Genomic DNA, 20,592 nt, shown 5'->3' with positions numbered 1-20,592 from the left:
GCCATGCAGTGAGACACGAGCCGGTGGAAAATGCTTTCCCTGTCCCCAGCCTCATTACTCAAAGAGGCATGGTCCCTTTACCAAGCCTAATTTAACTGACTTTTTTGAGCTCTGTACTTACTCATTGGTGATGGAAATTGGCCAAATCAAGGATATGCAGCAAAGTCTGGTGCCTAATTGTCTTAGTCCTGCTCCAGCCGGTGCTGGCGTTCGCCACCAACACTGTAACTACGCAACCTGGCTGGAAGTGTGGCCCAAGCACCATCTCAGCTCTGCCAGAGCAGCAAGGATACTAACGCAAGAAGGAAAGAGAGAAAGATGCCACAGAATGACTTTGATGGTTCGGACCCTGTCTTAGCTGTCTTGCTGGTTGGCCTTGACCGTCTAAGGGCACCAGCTGAGCATAGAGAGGGCCCTCAGGAGTGAGGGACAGGAGGTCCTGGGTTCAATCCCAGCTCTCCCGTTTACCACCACAGCGTCACTTCCACTCCCGTCGCCTCTCTCCAAGGCCTCTGACTCCTGCTCCGCAAGCCCCGGGCGCAGCGCAGCCCCTTCCTGCTGGAAGCCAAGGCCATCCAGTGTGTTTCCCTGGCTTCCATGTGCCTGCTGCATGGATTCCTCAGGGAACTGCATCCAACTGTTCCTCCTGTCTTTTCCCAAGCTCCCTGGGGAGAGGACAGGAAGCTGGTGCTAAGACCTGTTTTTCTGCCATTGGATGTGCTCCTTGGCAATGTGCCTGGGAGTTCCTTCCCTTTCCTTTCTCTCTTGTTCTAGTTTGTATTTTGGAAAACTTTTACACTAGAAGAGAGTCATAAAAATGTGAATACCAAACCTGGTGTTGTGGTGCAGAGGACTAAGCTGTCAGAACGACTGTGACCAAATGATCTCTGTGCTTGCAATCCAACTTCCCGCTAGCGCATCAGGGATACGACAGATCGCGGCCCGTGTGCTCCGACCCTGCCACCGCTGGGGAACCCAGATGGATCTCCTGTCTCCTGGCTTCAGTCTGGCCCAGTTCTGGCTGTTGAAAGTTTTTGGAGAGTAAACCAGTAGATGAAAATTCTCTCTCTCTCTCTCCTCTCTTTTTCTCCCTTCCCCCACCCCATTTATCACTCTGCCTTTTAAATAAATAACAAAATAAAATTATGCCTACCCCTCCCCTGGCTTCCCCTGTGAACATGGTATAATTATCAAAAGCAGGAGACTCGCATTTCTTCAATGGGTTGGAGTCCCAGTTTCACTCCCAGTTCCAGCTCCTGCGACTACACACCCTGGGAGGCAGCAGGTGTTAGTTTGAGTACCCAGCAAACTTCAGATCTTACTGGAATTCCACCATTTTTGACCCAAATAGTCTTTTCTGGCCCAGGATCTGCTTTAGTATCTCACGTGAGAGTCTCTTGGTGCCTGTCCGCTTTCCGTCTGTGACTACCCCTCAATCTTCCCTCATTTTCTATACCCTGACGCTTCTGGGAGGTACTGGTCCGTTATTTTGTGCAATGTCTCACATTCTGAGTTTGTCTGATGTTTTTCTCATGGTTGATATGGCTCATTTTTGGAAAGAGAACTACAGAAATGACGTGTCCTTCCCAAGGCCGGTGTCGGGGCTCTGGTGGTGCTCCGTTTTTTGTTTATGGTGATGTGAATTTCAATCATTTGGTTATAGTGAAATCTGACAGCTTTCTTCAGGATATGAGACACGGGTACGTGTGTGTGTGTGTGTGTGTGTGTGTGTGTGTGTGAGTGTTACAGCTGCCAGGAGCTGCTTGGAATGGCCACATCCCATTTTGGAGGGGCTGGGTTGGAGTTCCAGTTCTACCAACAGTCCCAGCTCCCTGCATGAGTCCCGGCCACCCACACGGGAGACTTGGATTGTGTCCCCAGCTGCTGGCTGTGGCTTGGGCATTCGGGGTGTGAATCAGTGAAACGATTTCTCTCCATCATTCTCTCTCTCTCTCTCTTCTCTGTTTCTCTCTGTCTCTCTGCCTGTAAGATAAATAAACGACGCTTAAGTTGTAAGATATGAAGTATGCAGCTCCAGCAGTCCGTAACGTCTGATCTTAGACAAAATATCATAAAACAAGAAAATTCTGTTCCATCTCCTATCCTGCCAGCTCTGTGCACCTGAGCCTTATTGTTCTCACCAGAGCAAGAGAGCAGCCGCCTCTGTGAAGCTCCAAGGACACCTGCGCCCAGAGCATCCTCAGAAACAACCTCTGAGAGCACCTTGAGCAACCTGGCCTCACCCAAAGAATGTGAAGAATCATCACCTGTTTAAGGAGAGGCTTGGAAGTGGGGACAAGAGCCACTCCCCCAGGCAGAGTCTCTGTGACTCATTAGCCCAGAACAATACCCTTCCACAGGGCGCCGACAGGTCTCAGTGAGCAGTCTCGCCCCCAGTAAGGCTAACCTACCAGCCCCTGGTGTCGGGAAGGCCTGTGTCCCTGCCTGGGCTCCTTTGTGTAAGTGGGTTAGAGTCCCTACCCACTCTTCTGGATACCTAAGCCATCGGATTGTAATTAAACAACAACAAAAGATTAAAAAAACCAAAAGCTCTAGGTACCGTGCCTAGGCAGTGGGCAGCAATTGTGTAATGCTCTGAAATAGTCATAGAGGCACTCGGCAAACATTGTTGGGGCAAGTCAGCTGGACAAATAAGGGTCCAGTGTGGACAACCACCTCCCTGAAGCAATGTGTTGGCTCAATAAACTCCCAGACTTCCCCAAGCAAGCGTGTGTCCTGCTGCCTGCCTGTGCCTTTGACATGGGGCACGGACTGTCCCATCCTCACACAGGACAACCCTTCTTCCTTCTTAGCTCCTGGAGGTGTCTCAAGCAGCCTTCAGTCTCTTTGACATCAGCCACCTACTTTTCCTTGTGTGGTCTGTGTTCCACTCCCTTCGGCAACTCCTAAGCTCCCTTCCCTACAGAGGCCACGTCTGTCTAATCTAGATTGAGCCCAGGGTAAAATGAGTAAGGGCTCAGATGTTTGTTGATCGACCAAATACATCCACAAATGGGCTTATCCGTGTCTTTTTTGGTGAAGTATGTGCGTAGAAGGCAGTGGCCATGCCTAATAATTAATAATTAATAATAATAATAATAGCAATACCGGACATATTTGCTCCACCAGTCATTTTGTGTGTGGCTGTGGCCTGCTCTCTCTTCCTCTGTGCTAACTCTGTCTTTGCAGAATACAACCTCCTCCCCTTGGGGAGTTCCTTGCCACCTTGCGGCTCTTAGGTGAACTCCGTGTGAGAAGCATTTTGGTTGCCTTGGCAATGAAGTGCTTCAAAGACACAAAGTGCCTTCTAGGGCTTAGGCCCACAAAGACGGAGCCCTTGCCTTTGTCCTGTTACTGTGAAAGGCTTACAAAGGCTCCATTACTAATTTTACTGGAAGGAAGACTGCAGACTGCATCTTTCCTCCTGGTACTCACTTGGCCTGCCAGGGAAAGAAAAAGTCATGACTTTTAAAAGTTTATCCTGGGCCTGGTGCGCTAGCCTAGTGGCTAAAAGTCCTCACCTTGAAAGTGCCGGGATCTCATATGGGTGCCGGTTGTAATCCTAGCAGCCACGCTTCCCATCTAGCTCCTTGATTGTGGTCTGGGAAAGCAGTCGAGGACAGCCCAAAGCCTTGGGACCCTGCTCCCATGGGGAGACCTGGAACAATCTCCTGGCTCCTAGCTTCGGATTGGCTCAGCTCCAGCCATCACGGCCTCTTGAGAAATGAGTCAATGAATGGCAGATCTTCCTCTCTGTCTCTCCTCCTCTGTATATCTGATTTTGTAATAAAAATAAATAAATCATTAAAAAAAAGAGTTTATACTTCCCTACCTTATCCTCTCCCCAGCGAAGCTTGGCGCCAAGCTTCTCCTCCCACACAGCCCTAGACTGGCATCCGTCACCAGCCCTGCCCTTAGAAGGCAGAAGCACACGCCGGCTGACCCTGTGCTCCCTGAAGTCAGGAAGTCCCGTCCTGCCCACAGCCCTTTGGGCAAGTGGTTTGCATTCTCTCCCCCTTTCCAAAAGACCTAACTAAGCCCTCCTGGGCGACGAGAGCCTTCGGACCCGGCCACACCTGAGGGTGAGTCGACTTGGTGTTGACCAGGAAAGGGTCTCCTGCAAATCAAAACCGAAATGACTACTTAGAAGAATTGCCAAGGTCAGGGTCAACATGGAAGCACACTTATCAAATGTGAAGAGCACAAGGAGGTGCCCAGCCCCTGCTGAGAGGTGAGGAGGCGGCTTCACGGGCTGTGTGTGGAGTAAGGCAAAGCTGAAGCTCGAAGGGGAGTGGCCCTGGCTCGGGCTGCACGTGACCCAGTAACCAGAACTGAGGCCCCAGATCCATTGCTTCGGAGCTGCACCCCCCAGGGCCTGCTCAGCTCCCTGAGCCTCAGTGACCTGTATCTAGGTGCTGTAGGGCATCAGCAAATCCCTCTGCAACAGGTACTGCGCAGTGAAAGAACAGGGCACGTGGCATGGTGCACACCCCGCTTCCTCCACCTGCTCCTCCTTGCTTCCAGGAGTTTCTACCAGAAAATGAGTTGTGCCTCTTCTACGTGCTTTCCTTGGGCCAGGCCATGTTTCGTGTGTGGTGTGGCTATTGTGTCTGCCTAATCGTTCCTCCAAGGCCAGTAGAGTTTGGAAGGAAGGAAGCTTGTCTACACTCGGTGAGGTCCCTGTGAACACACAGTTGAAGTCAGGGGTAGGAATGCCAGACCTGCAGGTGTCAGTGCGTGAACTAAGGCTATGGCATTATAAACTAACTACAGGGTGACACGCGATCCCCCGAAAGCATCCATTTCTGGAAAGCTTTCTGGCTTTCTCTATTCGTAGGGTACCAAGGAGGTGTTTGATAAATACTGGATGAGTGGGAGAATAAATGAATGAACTTGCCTTTGGTTAAGCACAGCAGTAAAGAAAAAGAAATTTAACTTTGTCTTCTAGTCTTTGAATGCCTCTGCCAACAACTAAACATCTTGCAGGGAGTGCAGATGGTGGCCTGCACAATGAACAATTCAATCTTTAGAAAATGAAACAGTTTTGCCAGCAAACTCCATTTTTCTCCATGAACACATTGTCAATAACATGTGCTCTCAAATATGTGGTGAAATTGATGACTGGGCCCTGATTTATGGAAACAACAACAAATTAAATGATTACCTTTCTCCTTCCTAGCTTAGGGTCCTTCACACCAGCCATGAATTTTTTTTTTCCCCTGTTCCCTTGTGCTCAGAGGAGGCCTAATTAAAATGCCTCCTCCTGCAATGGTGTGTGTGGAGTGGAGGAAGGCTTTCTTAATTTAAAACCAGGAAGGGAAAAGCCACTTATGTGATAATGAAGATTAACTTAGAGAGCCACTGGCTCTCGCTCCTCGCATAAAAGCAGACATTGAGAGAATGCTTCATACCAACATTTTTGTGGCCACTTATTTAGCCCCTTGGAGGAAATTCTCCTGGTTGGGAACAGATCGGAAGCTTTGGGTTTGGATGAGACTAGGCGAGGAGATGGATGGGCTGCTTAGGGAAATGGCACCCTCCACATCAGACATTGGGGCTAATCCCTGAGAATTACAGCCTGATTCCTTCCTTCTGGGATGGTTTCGAACCTGTGTTTGGAGGACGAGCATTACGCATACATACGTAGAAATGCAAGCATTGGTTGTAGATCCTTGTTTCTCTCTGGCGTGAACTTGAACAAGTGGAATGACAATGGCTCGGCAGTCCAGGCTTGAGCTGCTCTCCTGGGGCTCATCCTGGGCACCCCCTCAGGCCGAGAGAATCCCGCCACTGTCCCGGGCTGCAGGTGCTGTTGGCTCTTTGCTGATGTCTGTGGCACCCTTCTCAAAACCAGTATTTCCAGAGTTGTGGTGTGGTGCAATGGGTAAAGCCATACCACTTATGATGCCAGTATCCTGTATGGTTGTCAGTTCAAGTCCCAGCTGTTCCACTTCAGATCCAGCTCCCTGCTAATGTGCCTGGGAAGGCAGTGGAGGATGCTCCAAGTGTTTGGGTTCCTGTCGCCTACATAGGAGACCCAGATGGGATTCCAGGAGCCTGGCTTTGGCCTAGCCCAGCCCAGTCACTGCAGCCATTTGGGAACTGAATCCGTGCGTGAAAGAACTCTGTCTTGCCTTCTCTGCCTTCCAAATAAGTACATGAGATCTTAAAAAATAAAAAAAGAAAAGCTACTGTTTCCAAAGACATAAAAGATACTCAGTGTAAAAAAGTCATTTAGATACAATTGTCAAATATAAGAAGCCAATCTGTGATGCAGTAATATATACACTTCTTTATCTATATTAAATAGCATGACCAGCACCACAGATACCACTGCAACTTTAAAGCAATGATGAGCAGACATAATATCGCAAGATATTTGTAATGACGATAATGCAACAAAAATATTTGCGCCATTTGCAGCAAAGCAGCGGCGATAAAATCACAGTACACCGCGACTCTCGGGATTTGGCGTCTACATTCATAATTAGAGGAACTGCTCCATTTCAATAAGGGGTTAGCACAATTACAGTTGTCCTTCCCACCCACACTCACAGGTCCCCTGGTTCCAGAGCTGCAGAGTGAGGCGCAGGCGCGGCAGGACTCCTGGTGAAGTGGAGCTGACCTGGGACATGCCCCTTCTGCCACTCTCACTTTCCCCAAGGCCCGCTTCGCTGCGGCTCATCTTGCTCCTTCCGTGCTGAGACATCTAACTCAAGGGCACGGCTGTGGACGCGGCATGCTTTCCGGCCTTGACTCTGCAGGTGTCAGCCGGATGTCTGGGAGCCCACGCACAGAGGCAGAGAAAGGCACCAGCGAACAGTCTGTGACTGACCCCCCCCCCCCGTGATTGGAGCGTCGCCACCCAATGCCAAGGACCGAGCCGCGGGCTCCTTTCTCACCCCTCACGTTTTGTTTTTAGATTGTGTTTATGGAAGGTGAATAAATTTAATGCATTTCATATATCTCTTTTTTAAAATATCTATTTTTATTGGAAAGGCAGATATACAGAGAGGAGGAGAGACAGAGAGGAAGATCCATTCACTGACTTACTCCCCAGGCAGCCACAACGGCCAGAACCAAGCCAATCCAAACCTAGGAGCCAGGGGCTCTTCCAGGTCTCCCCATGGGTGCAGGGCCCCAAGGCTTTGGGCCATCCTCGACTGCTTTCCCAGGCCACAAACAGGGAGCTGGATGGGAAGCGCGGCTGCTGGGATTAGAACTGGCGCCCATATGGGATCCCGGCACATTCAACGTGAGGACTTTTAGCCATTAGGCTAGCGCACCAGGCCCCATTTCATGTATCTGGATGTAAGAATATAATGTTACCCCCTACTCCGCCTTCCCTCCCACACATGCTCGCGTGTCCCCTCTCTCATGTATTTGGGTCTCTCTCTCTCTTTCTCTCCCTCTCTCTTTCATTAGCCTGGCTAAAGGCTTGTGTATTTTAATCTTTTCAGAAAAACAGCTTTTCATTTTGTTCATCTTGTGCAGCTTTTTTTTTTTTTTACCTCAATTTCACTTAATCCTGCTCTGAGTCTTCTTAATTTCTCACATCCTTCCAAATCATTCCATGTATCTTCTTAGACCATAACTAGACATCAACAAGAACAGTAGAAAATTTACAAACACATGGAAACTGAACAAAACGCTCCCAGTAACCCCTGGGTCCCTGGAGCAATTAAAAGGGAGAGCGAAAAAGCAAATGACAACGAAGCGCAACATACAAAAGCTGTGGAACAGAGCAAAGCAAAACCAAGAGGGACATGGGTAGCAGTAAACGCCAGCGTTTAACAGAACACATCACAAATCATGCACTGGCGCACCCCAAGGACTCAGGCAGGGATGGATGGAGTCCGAGCGTGGCACGTATGATCTTGCTGGCTCAGGGCCACGTTGCCTGGGGCACAGTGCCCATCTCTGGCCTGGGCCACCGTAACAAAATACGACAGCCCGCACAACTTCAGCAACAGAAATGTATTAGCTCACAGTCCTGCCTGCTGCAAGTTCAAGCTCGAGGTGCTGGCAGTGTTGGTTTCCCAAGAGGCCAGACTTGCACATGCCCGCTTCCTCCCTGTCTCTTCACCAGATGCCCCTCTGAGCAGCCATGGTGTGACTCTGTGGTCAAGGGCCTCTTCTCCCCAGGATGCCAGTTGGACTAGAATGTCCGACTTAACAGCCTGTTCTTTAATACTTTAAAGACTCCATGTCGTGACCGTCACACACGTCCTCAGTGCCGGAATGAGGCCTTCTGAACTCGGGCTTCCCCAGTGTTTGCCAACAGAGCAGTGGTCCTCACTGTGCACAGCTGTTTCACCAAAGCACCGCCCTGGCTCCGGCCCGGCGCTGCGAGGGAGCGCCTGTAGCTGTGGGAACCTGGCAGGCAAGCTTCCCATTCACTTCTTGTATGCGGCTTCATTTATAGCCACGCTTGGAAGAACTGAAAGTTTTCTAGTAAATTTCCTAAGTGAGGCATTTGGATTACATCTCACTGCTGCTCAACAGCCGATCTGGGGGTGGAGGAAAACCATGAATTGCTTGGAGAAGGCAGGCCTGGCTCGGAGCCTTTCCAGTGCACTGAGCAATCACCGCCGCGAGCCCGAGGTGCCCTCTAGGGAGCAGAGAGGAAAGAGGAAGCCAGAAGCAAGAGTTCAAGCCCAGGCCCCTCCTCCTAGATGCATGGGAAGCTGATAGCACAGGGCCATGTTGACTTGAACTTGTTAGGAAGATTTGATGTGTGTGTGTGCGCGCACACACAGTAGTGCGCTGTGAAGGAGTCCGCGTCTCCCAAGGTGTGCATTAGCAGGAAGCTGGAATCAGGAACCGAGCTGGTATTCAAATCCAGGCACTGGATGCACATGTCCCAGGTTGCACTTTAACTGCTGGGACAAATGTCCATGTTGGAGCTTGGCACTGTTGCCAACAGGAACAGAAGCATTTCAGGTGATATCTTTTCTCCTTACAGCATCTCATTGGGCTTGAATTCTTCTTAGCACACTTGGGAAAATGCCAGTAGTCCAGGGAGGCTTCATTAGGGATGCAGACACATCCTGCTTTCAACCCAGCTTCCCTGGAAAGTCGCTGTGGGATAAGGGGCAGGTGATCTCCTGAATGTCAGGGTCTGTGTTGTAAAGAGGGCCATCCCTTTGGGGAGAATGGTCACTCTTGGTAACGATCAACTTGGCAAAGGGTCGTAGTGTCGAGCAAGCTGCATGGTGCTTTGGTGATAGGAAAACCTGAGTTCGGGTCCTACGTTCCAGGCAGGTGATCATGGCAGTTGCTTGCATCTCTGTCCTGTAATTTCCTGATCTAAAAGCAGGATTTCCTAAGGCCTACCTTTGCTGTTATCATAAGGATTAAATAAAGCAGTAGCCATCAAGCCGCAGGGAAATGGTGAGCACCCAGCACAGGGAAACTGTCGTTGAAACAGAGACAAACCCTTCCTAGAAAGCCAGTGGGTCAGCCTGAATTATCTGACGATGCATTCCAACCCACCACCAACAACCCACTCTTGCAGTGTAGACACGGCCACAAATAGTGCCATCGTGGGTTTAGACACATAATCATGGTGTTTTAAAAAAAAAATCTGCCCTATTTATTTTCCATACTTCTTCCTAAATGGCAGCAGCTCACATTTCCGGCAGCGTCAAGTCCCCTAGCCATGTCCATGCAGTGAATCTCACTGGTTGTAAGTTAGACACAATAAATAACTCTGGGCTGTGCGCTCCACTTAGAGAGGATGGGTTCTGCTGTGAATCATGTCGGTGGCGGGGTGGACTTAAGCTGTCCGGGTTGTTTATGGTACTGTTTGCCAGCATGTAGGCCTCTTTCAAACAATTTAAGGGCTTTTTTGGAGTGTACAAATGTGGCTCAATAAAAATGGGTACAGGGTGGTTGCTTTCTTCCCAGCTTCCACAGCCAGGGACCAAAAAGCAGCCATCTACGAGATCAGCATGTGTTAAATGTATAATTGCTGAACATGAAATTATAATTAACACTGAACCCACCAGGGACATTTTCGCTTTCCATTGTCAGATCTTCGCCACCTTTCCAATTTATCTCCACAAAGGGTGACAAGCGCTGGACAGCGTCTCAATCCTTATCATTTTCATGAGATAGCTTTACTGAGCAACGTGCCTGCACAAGACGCTAGCGAGTTCCATGGACAGCAATAAATACTAGCGAGACAACAGGCCTTGAAGTCAGGCAAAGCTAGAGCCAGAGGCTGGCTCTCCCACTTGCTTGACCTTGATTGAAGTTCCTGACCAGTCCAGCCACCTGATTTCTCATCAGGACACAGGGACATTGAGCTCAATTGTCAGCTAGTATTAGAAAGTGCAGCACTTATAATGAGCATTGAATACAGTGGTAGGTATCATTAAAATGTGGGTTTTTTTTTTTTTTTTTTTTTTGCTTTCTTCTTAGCATCTACGTCAAATGTTTTGAAATGCTATTTTATCCTTTTTCTTGCAATGGGAAAAACTTTCTGAGCATAACCTCTGAATTGACAACTGATTTCTTTTCAACACTTGTTAATGCAGGAACTAAAGAGCCTCCCCCTGCTTCGATTTTCAAATTTCCAGAAGGAAAGCATAATTCATTTCCTAAAGCCCAGTGACTACTCAATTCTAGCACATAAGCAGAATTTTATATACAGTAGGTATTTTTAATTTATTCTATGTCTCATTCCACAACATTTTAAGGTGCTGTACTGCATGCGATGCAGAAGTTACATAAGAAATGAAGATCACTATATAAACTCACACTTTGTGAGGCACTAGTTGTACACCAGGCAGTAGTGGAAGGTCCTATTATCTCCCAATTTAGCACACAGAGAAGTTTAAGTTCAGAAGAGGCAAGTCAGTTCCTACAATACACACAGCTATACAAAGGCAGACGAAAATATTTCTTGCCTTTCTTAAAATTTGACTTGCTAATTCATTTTTATTTGAAAGACAGAGATCTTCCATCTGCTGGTCCACTCCCCAAATGCCCATTTTAACTCGGGTTGGGCCAGGTGAAAGCCAGCAGGCTGGACGGCCAACCAGGTGAAAGCCAGCAGGCTGGACGGCCAAGCAGTCATTCGAGCACCCTAGCCATCATCTGTTACCGTCCCAGGGTTTGCAGTAGCAGGAAGCTGCATGGGGAGCAGGTTGTTGAGACACAGACCAGGGATCTGCTACGGGGCGAACACGTCCTAGGTGGCATCTCGGCCGCTGCACCCAGCAGCCACCCCTCAGCTATTCACAAATCTACTGAAGAGGAAAGGGAGAAGGGATGTGGAGAGAAGCTCACGGCTCCTGGCTGCAGCTTTAGCGGGCTCCCCTGCCACTGTGACGGGGGCACCAGTCTGACTCCGAGCTTCCTCCCAGCAAAAGCAAAGAGGCGGGCATGCTCCATCCCAAACCTGACCTTTCCACAAAGACAAGGTCCACCTGGATTTCAAACAAGCCAGGGCTTTTCCTAACGCTTCACGTCTGCTAGAAATTTCTTGCCCAACTTTTATAATACATTGGAGCCCAATAAAGACAATAGAAGGGCCCCATGATAGAACTAAATATCTAAAACTGAAAGAAACTCTTTCTATAAAAATAAATGAAAACCATTCCTTCCTGGGGGAGAAAAAAGGTATGTTTCACTTAACCCTGGGCTCCATCTCTTTTTGATAATTGTTCAATCCGAGCTTTGTCGATACATCACGCTGAAAGACACTCCTGTTACAAAGCTGGTGAGGGCATTCGGGGGGGGCGATCGGAGTCTGCCTCTCCGCCTTATCATTTTTATTTAGATTGACATGCCTTTGATTATAATTAGGGATAACCATTCAGCAGTTAAGACTCCATAATCCCATCATTAGTTGTCGAGAGATTTTCATAGAGCGAACTCCCCTGCCATCCTTTCATTTCTGCTTCCTCGGGTAGCCTGCCGTTGCAGCCTGTGTTTGAAGACAGGCTTGCTACTGCCCTTGAAATCTTCTAAGCTGACACACAAGTGCGGACCCGAATGACGCCCCATGACAGCGTCTGAGCCACTCCCAGGCAGCCCTGCATCCTCCTGCCCGACAGTCCTGGTGGGTGCTCCAAGGTGTCACCGGCTTCTGGCGGCTGTTTATGCACATGGCAATGTAGGGCTCTTGAGCCACTTCAAGGTTTACCCCGAAGATACACAGAAAGGGAGCTTTTCGTTTAATCTTTCCAACTTGCCCACTTTGCTAGACACACAACGTTGATGATGCAAGGTGGAGGCCCACCTGCACTGCATGGGCCTAGCACTGACGGCAAAACTCCCCTGGGTGGTAAAGCCACAGGCACGTGCTTGCCTGGTTTGTGTCATGACACATCTATCATGCATTTGAGACACATGGCTGATTTATCACAAGTCATGCTTTAAAAGAGGAAGTTCAAAAGTTGAGATTTTTCCAGTGTGTCTGCTATGACCTGCACGCCGCCATCCGTATTTAGACGTTGCAAGGCAAAGGCCACCAAGATCAGCAACAGTCCTGCCTTCCTGTTCTTCAAGGCTGATGCAGCACCCACTGGAGCAAGGGCCAAGGGCTCCTTTGTCCAGGTCTGACTTGCCTTGGGAGCAATTAATACAGTGGCCAAAAGCAAGGGCTCTGAGGGGCAGGCGTTTGTCACAGCAGCCAGGCTGCTGGCTGGGACACCCACATCTCCTCGGCCGCCTGGCTCAAGTCCGGGCTCTGCTGCTGTTCCGTGCACTCCTGGAGGCAGCAGGAGCTGGGCTCCTGCCAACCGGTCAGAGACGTAGGTTGAGTAGCCTGCTCCCAGCTCTGTCAGGCTGAACCTCACCATCACGGGCACTTGGCATCTGACGCGATCGGGTGCGCTCAGGGTGGTATGGCCGTAGACCATCGCAGGCATTTGGGACATGAGCTAGCAGGTGAGCTCTTCCCTCCCTATCTGTCTGTCTCCCTCTCTCTCTCTCAAATAAATAATTTAAAAAATTTAACAGTCTAAAGCAATAAAATGGACAATTACAACCCAAATGCTCATGATAAACTGATTTTCTTTTTCACTGACTCAACTTCTTTGAGGTTTGATAGAAGAGTCCCGGTGGATTTCTGAAACTTGGTCATTTTGTTCTGTCTGGCATTTCTGGTGACTTCCATGTCCAAGAGCAATTAGGCTGCACCTCCATTTTCACTGGGAAAACTACATGGAAGCGAGGAAAGAAGAAAAGGATAAATAGATAAGATTTTAAAATACTGCCCACCTCGGGCCCGGCGGCATGGCCTAGCGGCTGAAGTCCTCGCCTTGAACGCCCCGGGATCCCATATGGGCACCGGTTCTGGTCCCGGCAGCTCCACTTCCCATCCAGCTCCCTGCTTGTGGCCTGGGAAAGTGGTTGGGGACGGCCCAATGCATTGGGACCCTGCACCCGCATGGGAGACCCGGAGGAGGTTCCGGGTTCCCGGCATCGGATCGGCACGCATCGGCCCGTTGCGGCTCACTTGGGGAGTGAATCATCGGACGGAAGATCTTCCTCTCTGTCTCTCCTCCTCTCCTTATATCTGGCTGTAATGAAATGAATAAATCTTTAAAAAAAAAAAAAATACTGCCCACCTCCTCACGTGAAGCCGTGTCTGACATCAAAGCTCTCGCTATGTGTAGGCAATTGTGTGGCTCGTGTTCAGAACTGAAATTTCTCCACCAAAGAGTTTCCTCACACAAAGATTTCTCTCAGGAAAAACTGAATGAAGCCCCAATGAAAAAATTCAGCAGTATAGGTAGCCAATTTGAATTTTCAAGTTGTAAATTGATTTGCAAAATATTAACTTCAGGTTTCTCCCAAGATCACACTGTGACACACCCCATGTCTCCATTTCTACTATGCCTCATTGTCAGAGGAGGTTTTGATGTAAATATTTTACATTTTTTCAGCACATGTGTTTTAAGTTTCAACCAGTTTTACAAAGCTCTAGATTAGGAGTCAGTTTCCCTGACCCCATCACTTAAGCGTCATGGGAAGAAATTATTTTAACTCCCTTGATCTCAACCTCTTTATCTTTGCGGTATTAATATTTATCCAATATATTTCAGAACATGCTGCAGAACAGCAGGTAATACCACCCATGATCCGTGAGATACCAGGGATGCCCCCAACCCTGGAGACATCCCGACCACCTTGTGGCTGGCCACGAAGCCCAACAATGAAGCGGAGTTGGAAGAGGGACAAAGTCAGGACTAAAGGGAACATGAGGACCTGGTACCTGTTAGTGGCTCTAGAATTAATACACAAATAATTATAACCCTAGTCTGGCTGTCATGCTTCTGATCCAACTTCCTGGGAGAGCAATGACTGCTGGCCCAAATACTGACGCCCCTGCCATCCATGTAGCGGACCCAAATGGATTTCCTGGCTCCTAGATCCACCAGACCTAGTCTTGATCGCAGCATTTGGGGTGTGAACCAGAAAATACAAACTCGCTCTCTCCTCTCTTCCACTCTCTCCTTGTCCCCTCTGTTACTGTATTGCCAAAATAAATACATCTTCTTTAAAAAAGAAAGTCAAGGAGGAATGAAAAGCCAGCAGGAGTGGACTGCAGCACCGTGGCTCAGTATCCCAGCTCTCTGCTGCGTTCTGCTGCTGACGCAGGACCACTGACCTCTGCAAGAACCCGGTTCCTCCGTCAACCTTGGTGGGACCTGGGGAAACTTTGCAAGCACAAACAGCTTCACAGCCACGTTTTAATAGAAAACACTCCCACTTGGAATTTAAAACCAACTGTACTGAGATGCTCCTGGGGAAAGGCCTCTAAATTATTAATGATGCTGGTGTTTAACTCTTTCAGGCAGCACTGCCACTGTACAAGGCGTTTCAGAAGCCAGCACTCCGGAGGCCACCTCCACGGCTTCCCACCCCCTTGCCTTGTAGGCTGGAACGTGTTGCCATCCTGACTTTCTGCACCACAGCTTCACGACACTGACATGAGGGCAGACACGGGTTCACGTGGACAGCACGACACAGACACACGGGCACCGTCATCCTCAGGGCAACAGGAGCCTTTCACGCCTGGACCCCAGGAAGCCAGACAGCGAGGAATCACAGAAAGTCAATTCTGAAATCAGGGCAGAGACCACTGGGACTGGACAACTTCCTTTGTCTTTGTACGAGAATACCACAGGGCTGCTTTCCGGAAAGTCACACTCCAGTATATCGCTGAGTGTTTTGTAGGGAGGAAAAGGATCGGCTGCGTGTTTGATTGGATGTAATGGCAAGACCAATCTGTCTTCAGCATGTTAATGTGTATTGTGAAGCACATCACAGGAAGTGGATTTACAACAACAACATGACTTGCCTTTTTCCTTCCTTGTCACCTCCGCAAGAGTAAACTGTGCCCTAAGAAAAGCCCAACACCTGACTGTCTTTCCTGGATGGTCTAGACCTGCGGGGGTCCCAATCACACAGTTACTGCTTGCCCGAGTGCACACCTAAGGCCAAAGGGATGTGGCTCCCTGCAGCTGACGGTGGGAATCCAGGCAGGGCACAGGCGCGCTCCAGCGTGGCAAAGCCTGCTTGGACAGCTGTGCAATACTCTCGGGCTGTTTGGGTTTTCTAAGAAGCAGAGATAGACAGAGCTCTCATCCTCTGCTTCACCCACTACATACCCACCACAGTCAGGACTGGGCTCGGACCAAAGCAACCCAGGTCTCCCATGTGAATAGCAAGGATTCAGCTATTTTGAGCTACTGCTTGTGCAGCCCAAAATAAGTATTGGGAAGAAGCAAGAGTTAGGAGCCAGCACCAGGAGCAGGTCCCAAGAACTCCAGTGTAGAATATGAACATCCTAACCACTAAGTTAAAGAAAACAAACAGACAAAAAACAAACAAACAAACAAAAAAAACCCACACCTGTTCCAGGTCCGGTGCAGTTGCCTAGTGGCTAAAGCCCGCACCTTGCATGCACCAAGATCCCATATGGGCCCCACCTTCCATCCAGCTCCCTGCCTGTGGCCTGGGAATGCATTCCAGGATGTCCCAAAGCCTTGGGACCCTGCACCCACATGGGAGACCCGGAAAAATTTCCTGGCTCCTGGCCTCGGGTCAGCTTAGCTCCGGGTATTGCAACTACTTGGGAAGGAAGATCTTTCTCTCTGTCTTTCCTCTCTATAAATTCCACTTTCCAATAAAAATAAGTAAATAATTTTTTTAAAAAATCTGCTCCCCTGCTCTACTTTTTACTTATCATTTTAAAGAATTTATTTATTTGAAAGGAGGAGTGACAGAGAGTGGGAGAGACAGAGAAAGACTTCTCCATATTTCATTGGGTAGGGGTTGGATCAGCCAGAACACAAGAGCCCTGGTCTCTGTCTGGGTCTCCCTCATGGGACCAGGAGCTCAGACGGTCAGACCATCGTTTGCACTTTCCGATGTACATTAGCAGGGCGCTGGAGAGGAGGCAGAGCAGCCAGGACTCCAAGCCACACGCCAATACGGACTGCCGGCCTTGCGAGCATCAGCTTACCTCACTGTGCCACACCATGCCAGTCCTATTGTTTATCAGCTATGTCACGTTGGACCACTTGCTGACCTCTCCGAGACCTTCTCTCTAATTGAAAGAGAGAGAAAGAGAGAATGTTTAAAGAGTTGTCAGTAATATGTACAAAGTGCCTGGATTTTGATCAGTATACACAATAACTGGTTGCTGATATTGTTATTACATACTATGTCTTACCAGGAAATCATTTATAACGTCTGTTACGCTATTTTGTACACAACTGCTCCACACCTATCGCATGCGGTATGATTGTCAATGTTTCTATTCTGCTGGAATCCTGAAAGCTTCCCTTTGCCAAAGGAAAAGGAAATGGTATTTAGATCTAACGTGTTTTCTCATTTGAATGAGCACTAGTATTAAATAACAGAATATTAACAAAGAACTCCACTCAGATGGGGTTAATGGAAATTATATGACTTCCACACAGTAAGTAATCCAAACAGTTAAAAAAATTGGCGATGGGAGGCGGAGGGTCGGTGGATCGCCTGGAGTGGCACTTGCCCGCCACGCAGGCATCCACGCGTTTTGACTCAGGAATCCCACACTTGGAATTGAGGTCCATGGAAACAGCCCAACATGGTGAGAGAAGCTTTAAGCACGGAGACAGCAAGCAGTATATGTGATTGGGTAAAATTGCAAGGAAATTACATGAGCAGCATCATAAGGATGATTTAGGAAGCCAAGAATGGTTCAGTAAAGTGTGATCACTGGTGCGCTGGGACTCAGGAACTCTTTACAGAGGTGCTTTCCTGTCATGGGCACACACAGGAGCACCTGCAGCACCTGCAGCTGCATCACTGGGGCTCAGCATGAGGAGAGAGAGGACCTGCGGAAACAGCAGCGAGGGAACGGGGCTATCCGGATGCTGGGCCACGGGTGGATTTTTTTTTTTCCAAATGTTCTATGATTGAAAAAAAAAAAAGCATACACAGCATTTTCCCCTTTTTAAGTATGGTAAAACAGACACTCCATTTTAAGTATTTTTGAGTATACAATCCAGCGGTGTTGATTATATTTATAGACAATAACTAATAGTGAATGCCAATCATCTTGCTTCAAACTCACACTGTGTGGGGGAGGGAAGGACAGAAGGAAGGAGGGGAAGAGGGAAGAAAAAGGGAGAGAATAGATACAGAAGGGAGAGGAGGAAATGGAGGGGAGGAGAGAAGGAAGGAAGGAAGGCAGGACTGAGGGAGGGAAGACCCATAGCTTTCCCCTGTATCTCCTAGCCCTTGGCAACCACCATTGTTTTCTCTGCTTCTGTGGGTCTCTCCTGTGGGGCTGCACTATGGCTCAGTTAGCTGAATTCTCATCTTCCAAACGCCAGGGTCACAATGGGAGCCAGTCCCGTGTCCCGGCTGCTCCACTTCCCATCCAGCTCCCTGCTCGTGGCCTGGGAAAGCAGTTGAGGACGGCCCAAAAAGCTCTGGACCCTGCACCCGCGTGGGAGACCTGGAAGAAGCTCTTGGCTCTTGGCTTTGGATCAGCTCAGCTCCAGCTGCTTCAGACACTTGTGGAGTGAACCAGCGGGTTAACTGTCTCTCCTTCTCTCTGTAAATCTGACTTTCTGATAAAAAGAAATCTGTAACGACAATTGTCTGCTTTCCCATCTTGTGTGGCCCCCCAGGCCCGTCCCTATGGTGCGTGTAAGCACTGCCTTCCCTCCTGGGCTGCCTCTGTGCAGTGAGCTCAGGGCCCCCTTCCTCCAGCAAGGGGCGTGAGTGCTGTGAGTCGTGAGGGCTGTGCCTCTGAACTCGGGTCTCCTCCAAACCTCTCTGCCGTGTGTGAATGTTCTAGCGTTTTTCAGGTTTCAAATGTGAGTTCCCCTGTCCCCCCCGTTTGAATGTGGCTACCCCTTTGCAGGTCCTTTCATCTGGTTGCCTTCCAGCCCGGACTAGGTTAACCGTGCTCAGAACCTCAGAACCGCAGAAATGCAAGTGGGCAATCCGGCCACCCTGGGGAAACGGCCACCTGGGCTGCACCTCGGAAAATAACGCATCTTTTCTTGTTCTGATTCCCATTGCAGGACAAATGCCTTAGTCTCCACCTCCCAGCCTGGACCCACCTCGTGCGAAGGCCTTCTTCGTTGCACCACACACCACCCGCTCCTGACACTGAACTCGCTGAATGCCTCTTGACACCCCGCTCTGAGAAGGCTGCCAAAAAAAAAAAAATTCACCCCAGCCATTTCTCTTCATCCTCACTAACAATTTGGTAATGAATTATTGATTTCCACTTCTCTGCTTATGGGCGATATTAGATTTTCATTGATAAACTGCAATGGGCCTGTCTCGTCTCCACGGTCCTCTTCTCGCTGTCCCAAGAAAACAAAGTGCCACTGAAGAAAGAGTGATTGAGGACGCTGATGGACTTCCTCCGTCAGTCTGTAGCAGGCCAGGCAGTGGAGACTCCGCTCGCAGAGTAATCTCCAAGTAGGCTGCCCTCCGTGTAGACATTTGGAAGCTTACTTTTCATGGTAATGTCCATTTCCTATTTATAACTCCCCTGGGAACGTTTGTCTAAAGGAAATGTTTCTGTTCAGTGTAACAATTACGGTTGCACCTGGATTGCCCCGTCCTGCCCCTGCTCTGGGGACAGATTCATCACTGCAAAGAAGAATTATTCAGTTAAACCAGAGTTTGAGCCAAGAAACACTCTGAACCGTGTTCATCTCCTGTGACAGTTGTTCAGACAGTTAGGCTTAACCATGTTGCTGCCAAAGACTTTTTCTATGCAGGGGGAAGGCTTCTACGGTTTCATCATTAAGTTTTGGATGAGTTTGGCTTTTTTCTTTAATCATTGTAAGCATGCCCACTGCCGCAGGAGATCTGCGCTCCGGGGGAGCCACCAGGGCTGATGGGCAGGCCAGGCGGCTCGCCCCACGGCTCTGTCCACGGCTTTGCTGGGGCCTCTCGCCGCAGGACCTGCTGTTTACGGCTCTGAAATGCAGCTGGCTTTGGAAGCAACAGAACGCCTGAAACAGGGTGTCCATGTTAAATGTGTTCCTGCAACTTTTTTCATTAAAACTTTAAGGGCCCAATTTTAATTTGTGGAATATTCCCGTTAATAATGAGATCTAATTAAGACATCCATTAAAAGCCCGTTAAAGTTAATTTAACGTAAAAATTCCAATAGAACTGTATTAGATTTTCTCCATTAAATTAACGTTATGGATTTTTAACGGATGTCTTAATTATACGTTATTATTAACGGGAATACTGTATTACACAGATTAAAATCAGGCCCTGAGTCAACTTGGAAAAAGCTGAGAGCATGTTTTAATATTAAAAGTCTTGCATACCTAGCGCGCAGTTTGGAAGAGCAGGGGTAGGTATGTTTACTGTAGTTAAACAATTCCTACATAACTCAAAACAACCTGTAATAGACAAATCCATCATTGCACTTAAACAATGAATTTGCTTATTCTCAAAGGACACATAAGTCTGCATTGTGTGGCAACATGCTGCTCTGCTATGGGTAAAAAATTTAAACTATTCTAGGCATGACCTACAATCTAGATGATTTTTGAAACAAACGTAGTTTGTGTTGTTTCAATTATAAAGATGATCCCCCCCCCCAAAAAAAAAAAAAAAAAAAAAAACCTCAGTAATGAGAAAATGAAACCAAATCATGCTCTTTCTCAGAGTCTGCCTTTGGAATGGTTTTGGAAATTTTGACATGATCCCTAAATTCAACGTTGGGATTAAAAAAAGAAGAACTTATTTACCTCCTAGGGAAAGTGTTGCCCTTATGCCACATATAATAGCAAATTGCTTTTTTTATGGCATGCATAACCTAGATGGGAAGAAATATGGCGCTTCGGGGAAGGAGGGAAAAAGTAAATGAAGTTCCAGGAATGTCATTCTGAAGTAATGAGGCATGGACAGAAAATATACCCCTCACATCATCGGATTGAGATAGCAGTCGAAATAGCTTCATTGAGGTGTCAGCACCCATCCATCCATCAATCACCCACAAGGAAAAATAGCAACAGTACAAGCGGGCAGCTTTTATGGGATTTACTCATGGGCATAGGGAATAGCGGCTCAAATGTGGTTCTGACATGAAAAGCA

General features: G+C 48.4%; 1 protein-coding gene across 5 annotated transcripts in view; it reads left to right on the top strand.

Moving 5' to 3' along the window:
- Positions 1-19,330, top strand: part of TSHZ2 (teashirt zinc finger homeobox 2) — a 708,208-nt gene extending 688,878 nt beyond the window's left edge. For all 5 annotated transcript variants that reach the window (XM_058679408.1, XM_058679406.1, XM_058679407.1 and 2 more), the window contains one exon: positions 18,546-19,330. Coding sequence is in view for 1 of the 5 variants with exons in the window: in XM_058679405.1 (XP_058535388.1) it covers positions 18,546-18,547 (2 nt within the window). In the remaining 4 variants the exon portion in view is untranslated. The remainder of the gene's footprint in view (positions 1-18,545) is intronic.
- Positions 19,331-20,592: the final 1,262 nt, after the last annotated feature.

Source organism: Ochotona princeps, chromosome 22 (genome assembly GCF_030435755.1).
Source record: "Ochotona princeps isolate mOchPri1 chromosome 22, mOchPri1.hap1, whole genome shotgun sequence".
NCBI classification, from domain to species: Eukaryota; Metazoa; Chordata; class Mammalia; order Lagomorpha; family Ochotonidae; genus Ochotona; species Ochotona princeps.
The sequence above is the reverse complement of the archived record's forward strand: the minus strand, read 5'-3'. Positions and strand labels throughout refer to the sequence as shown.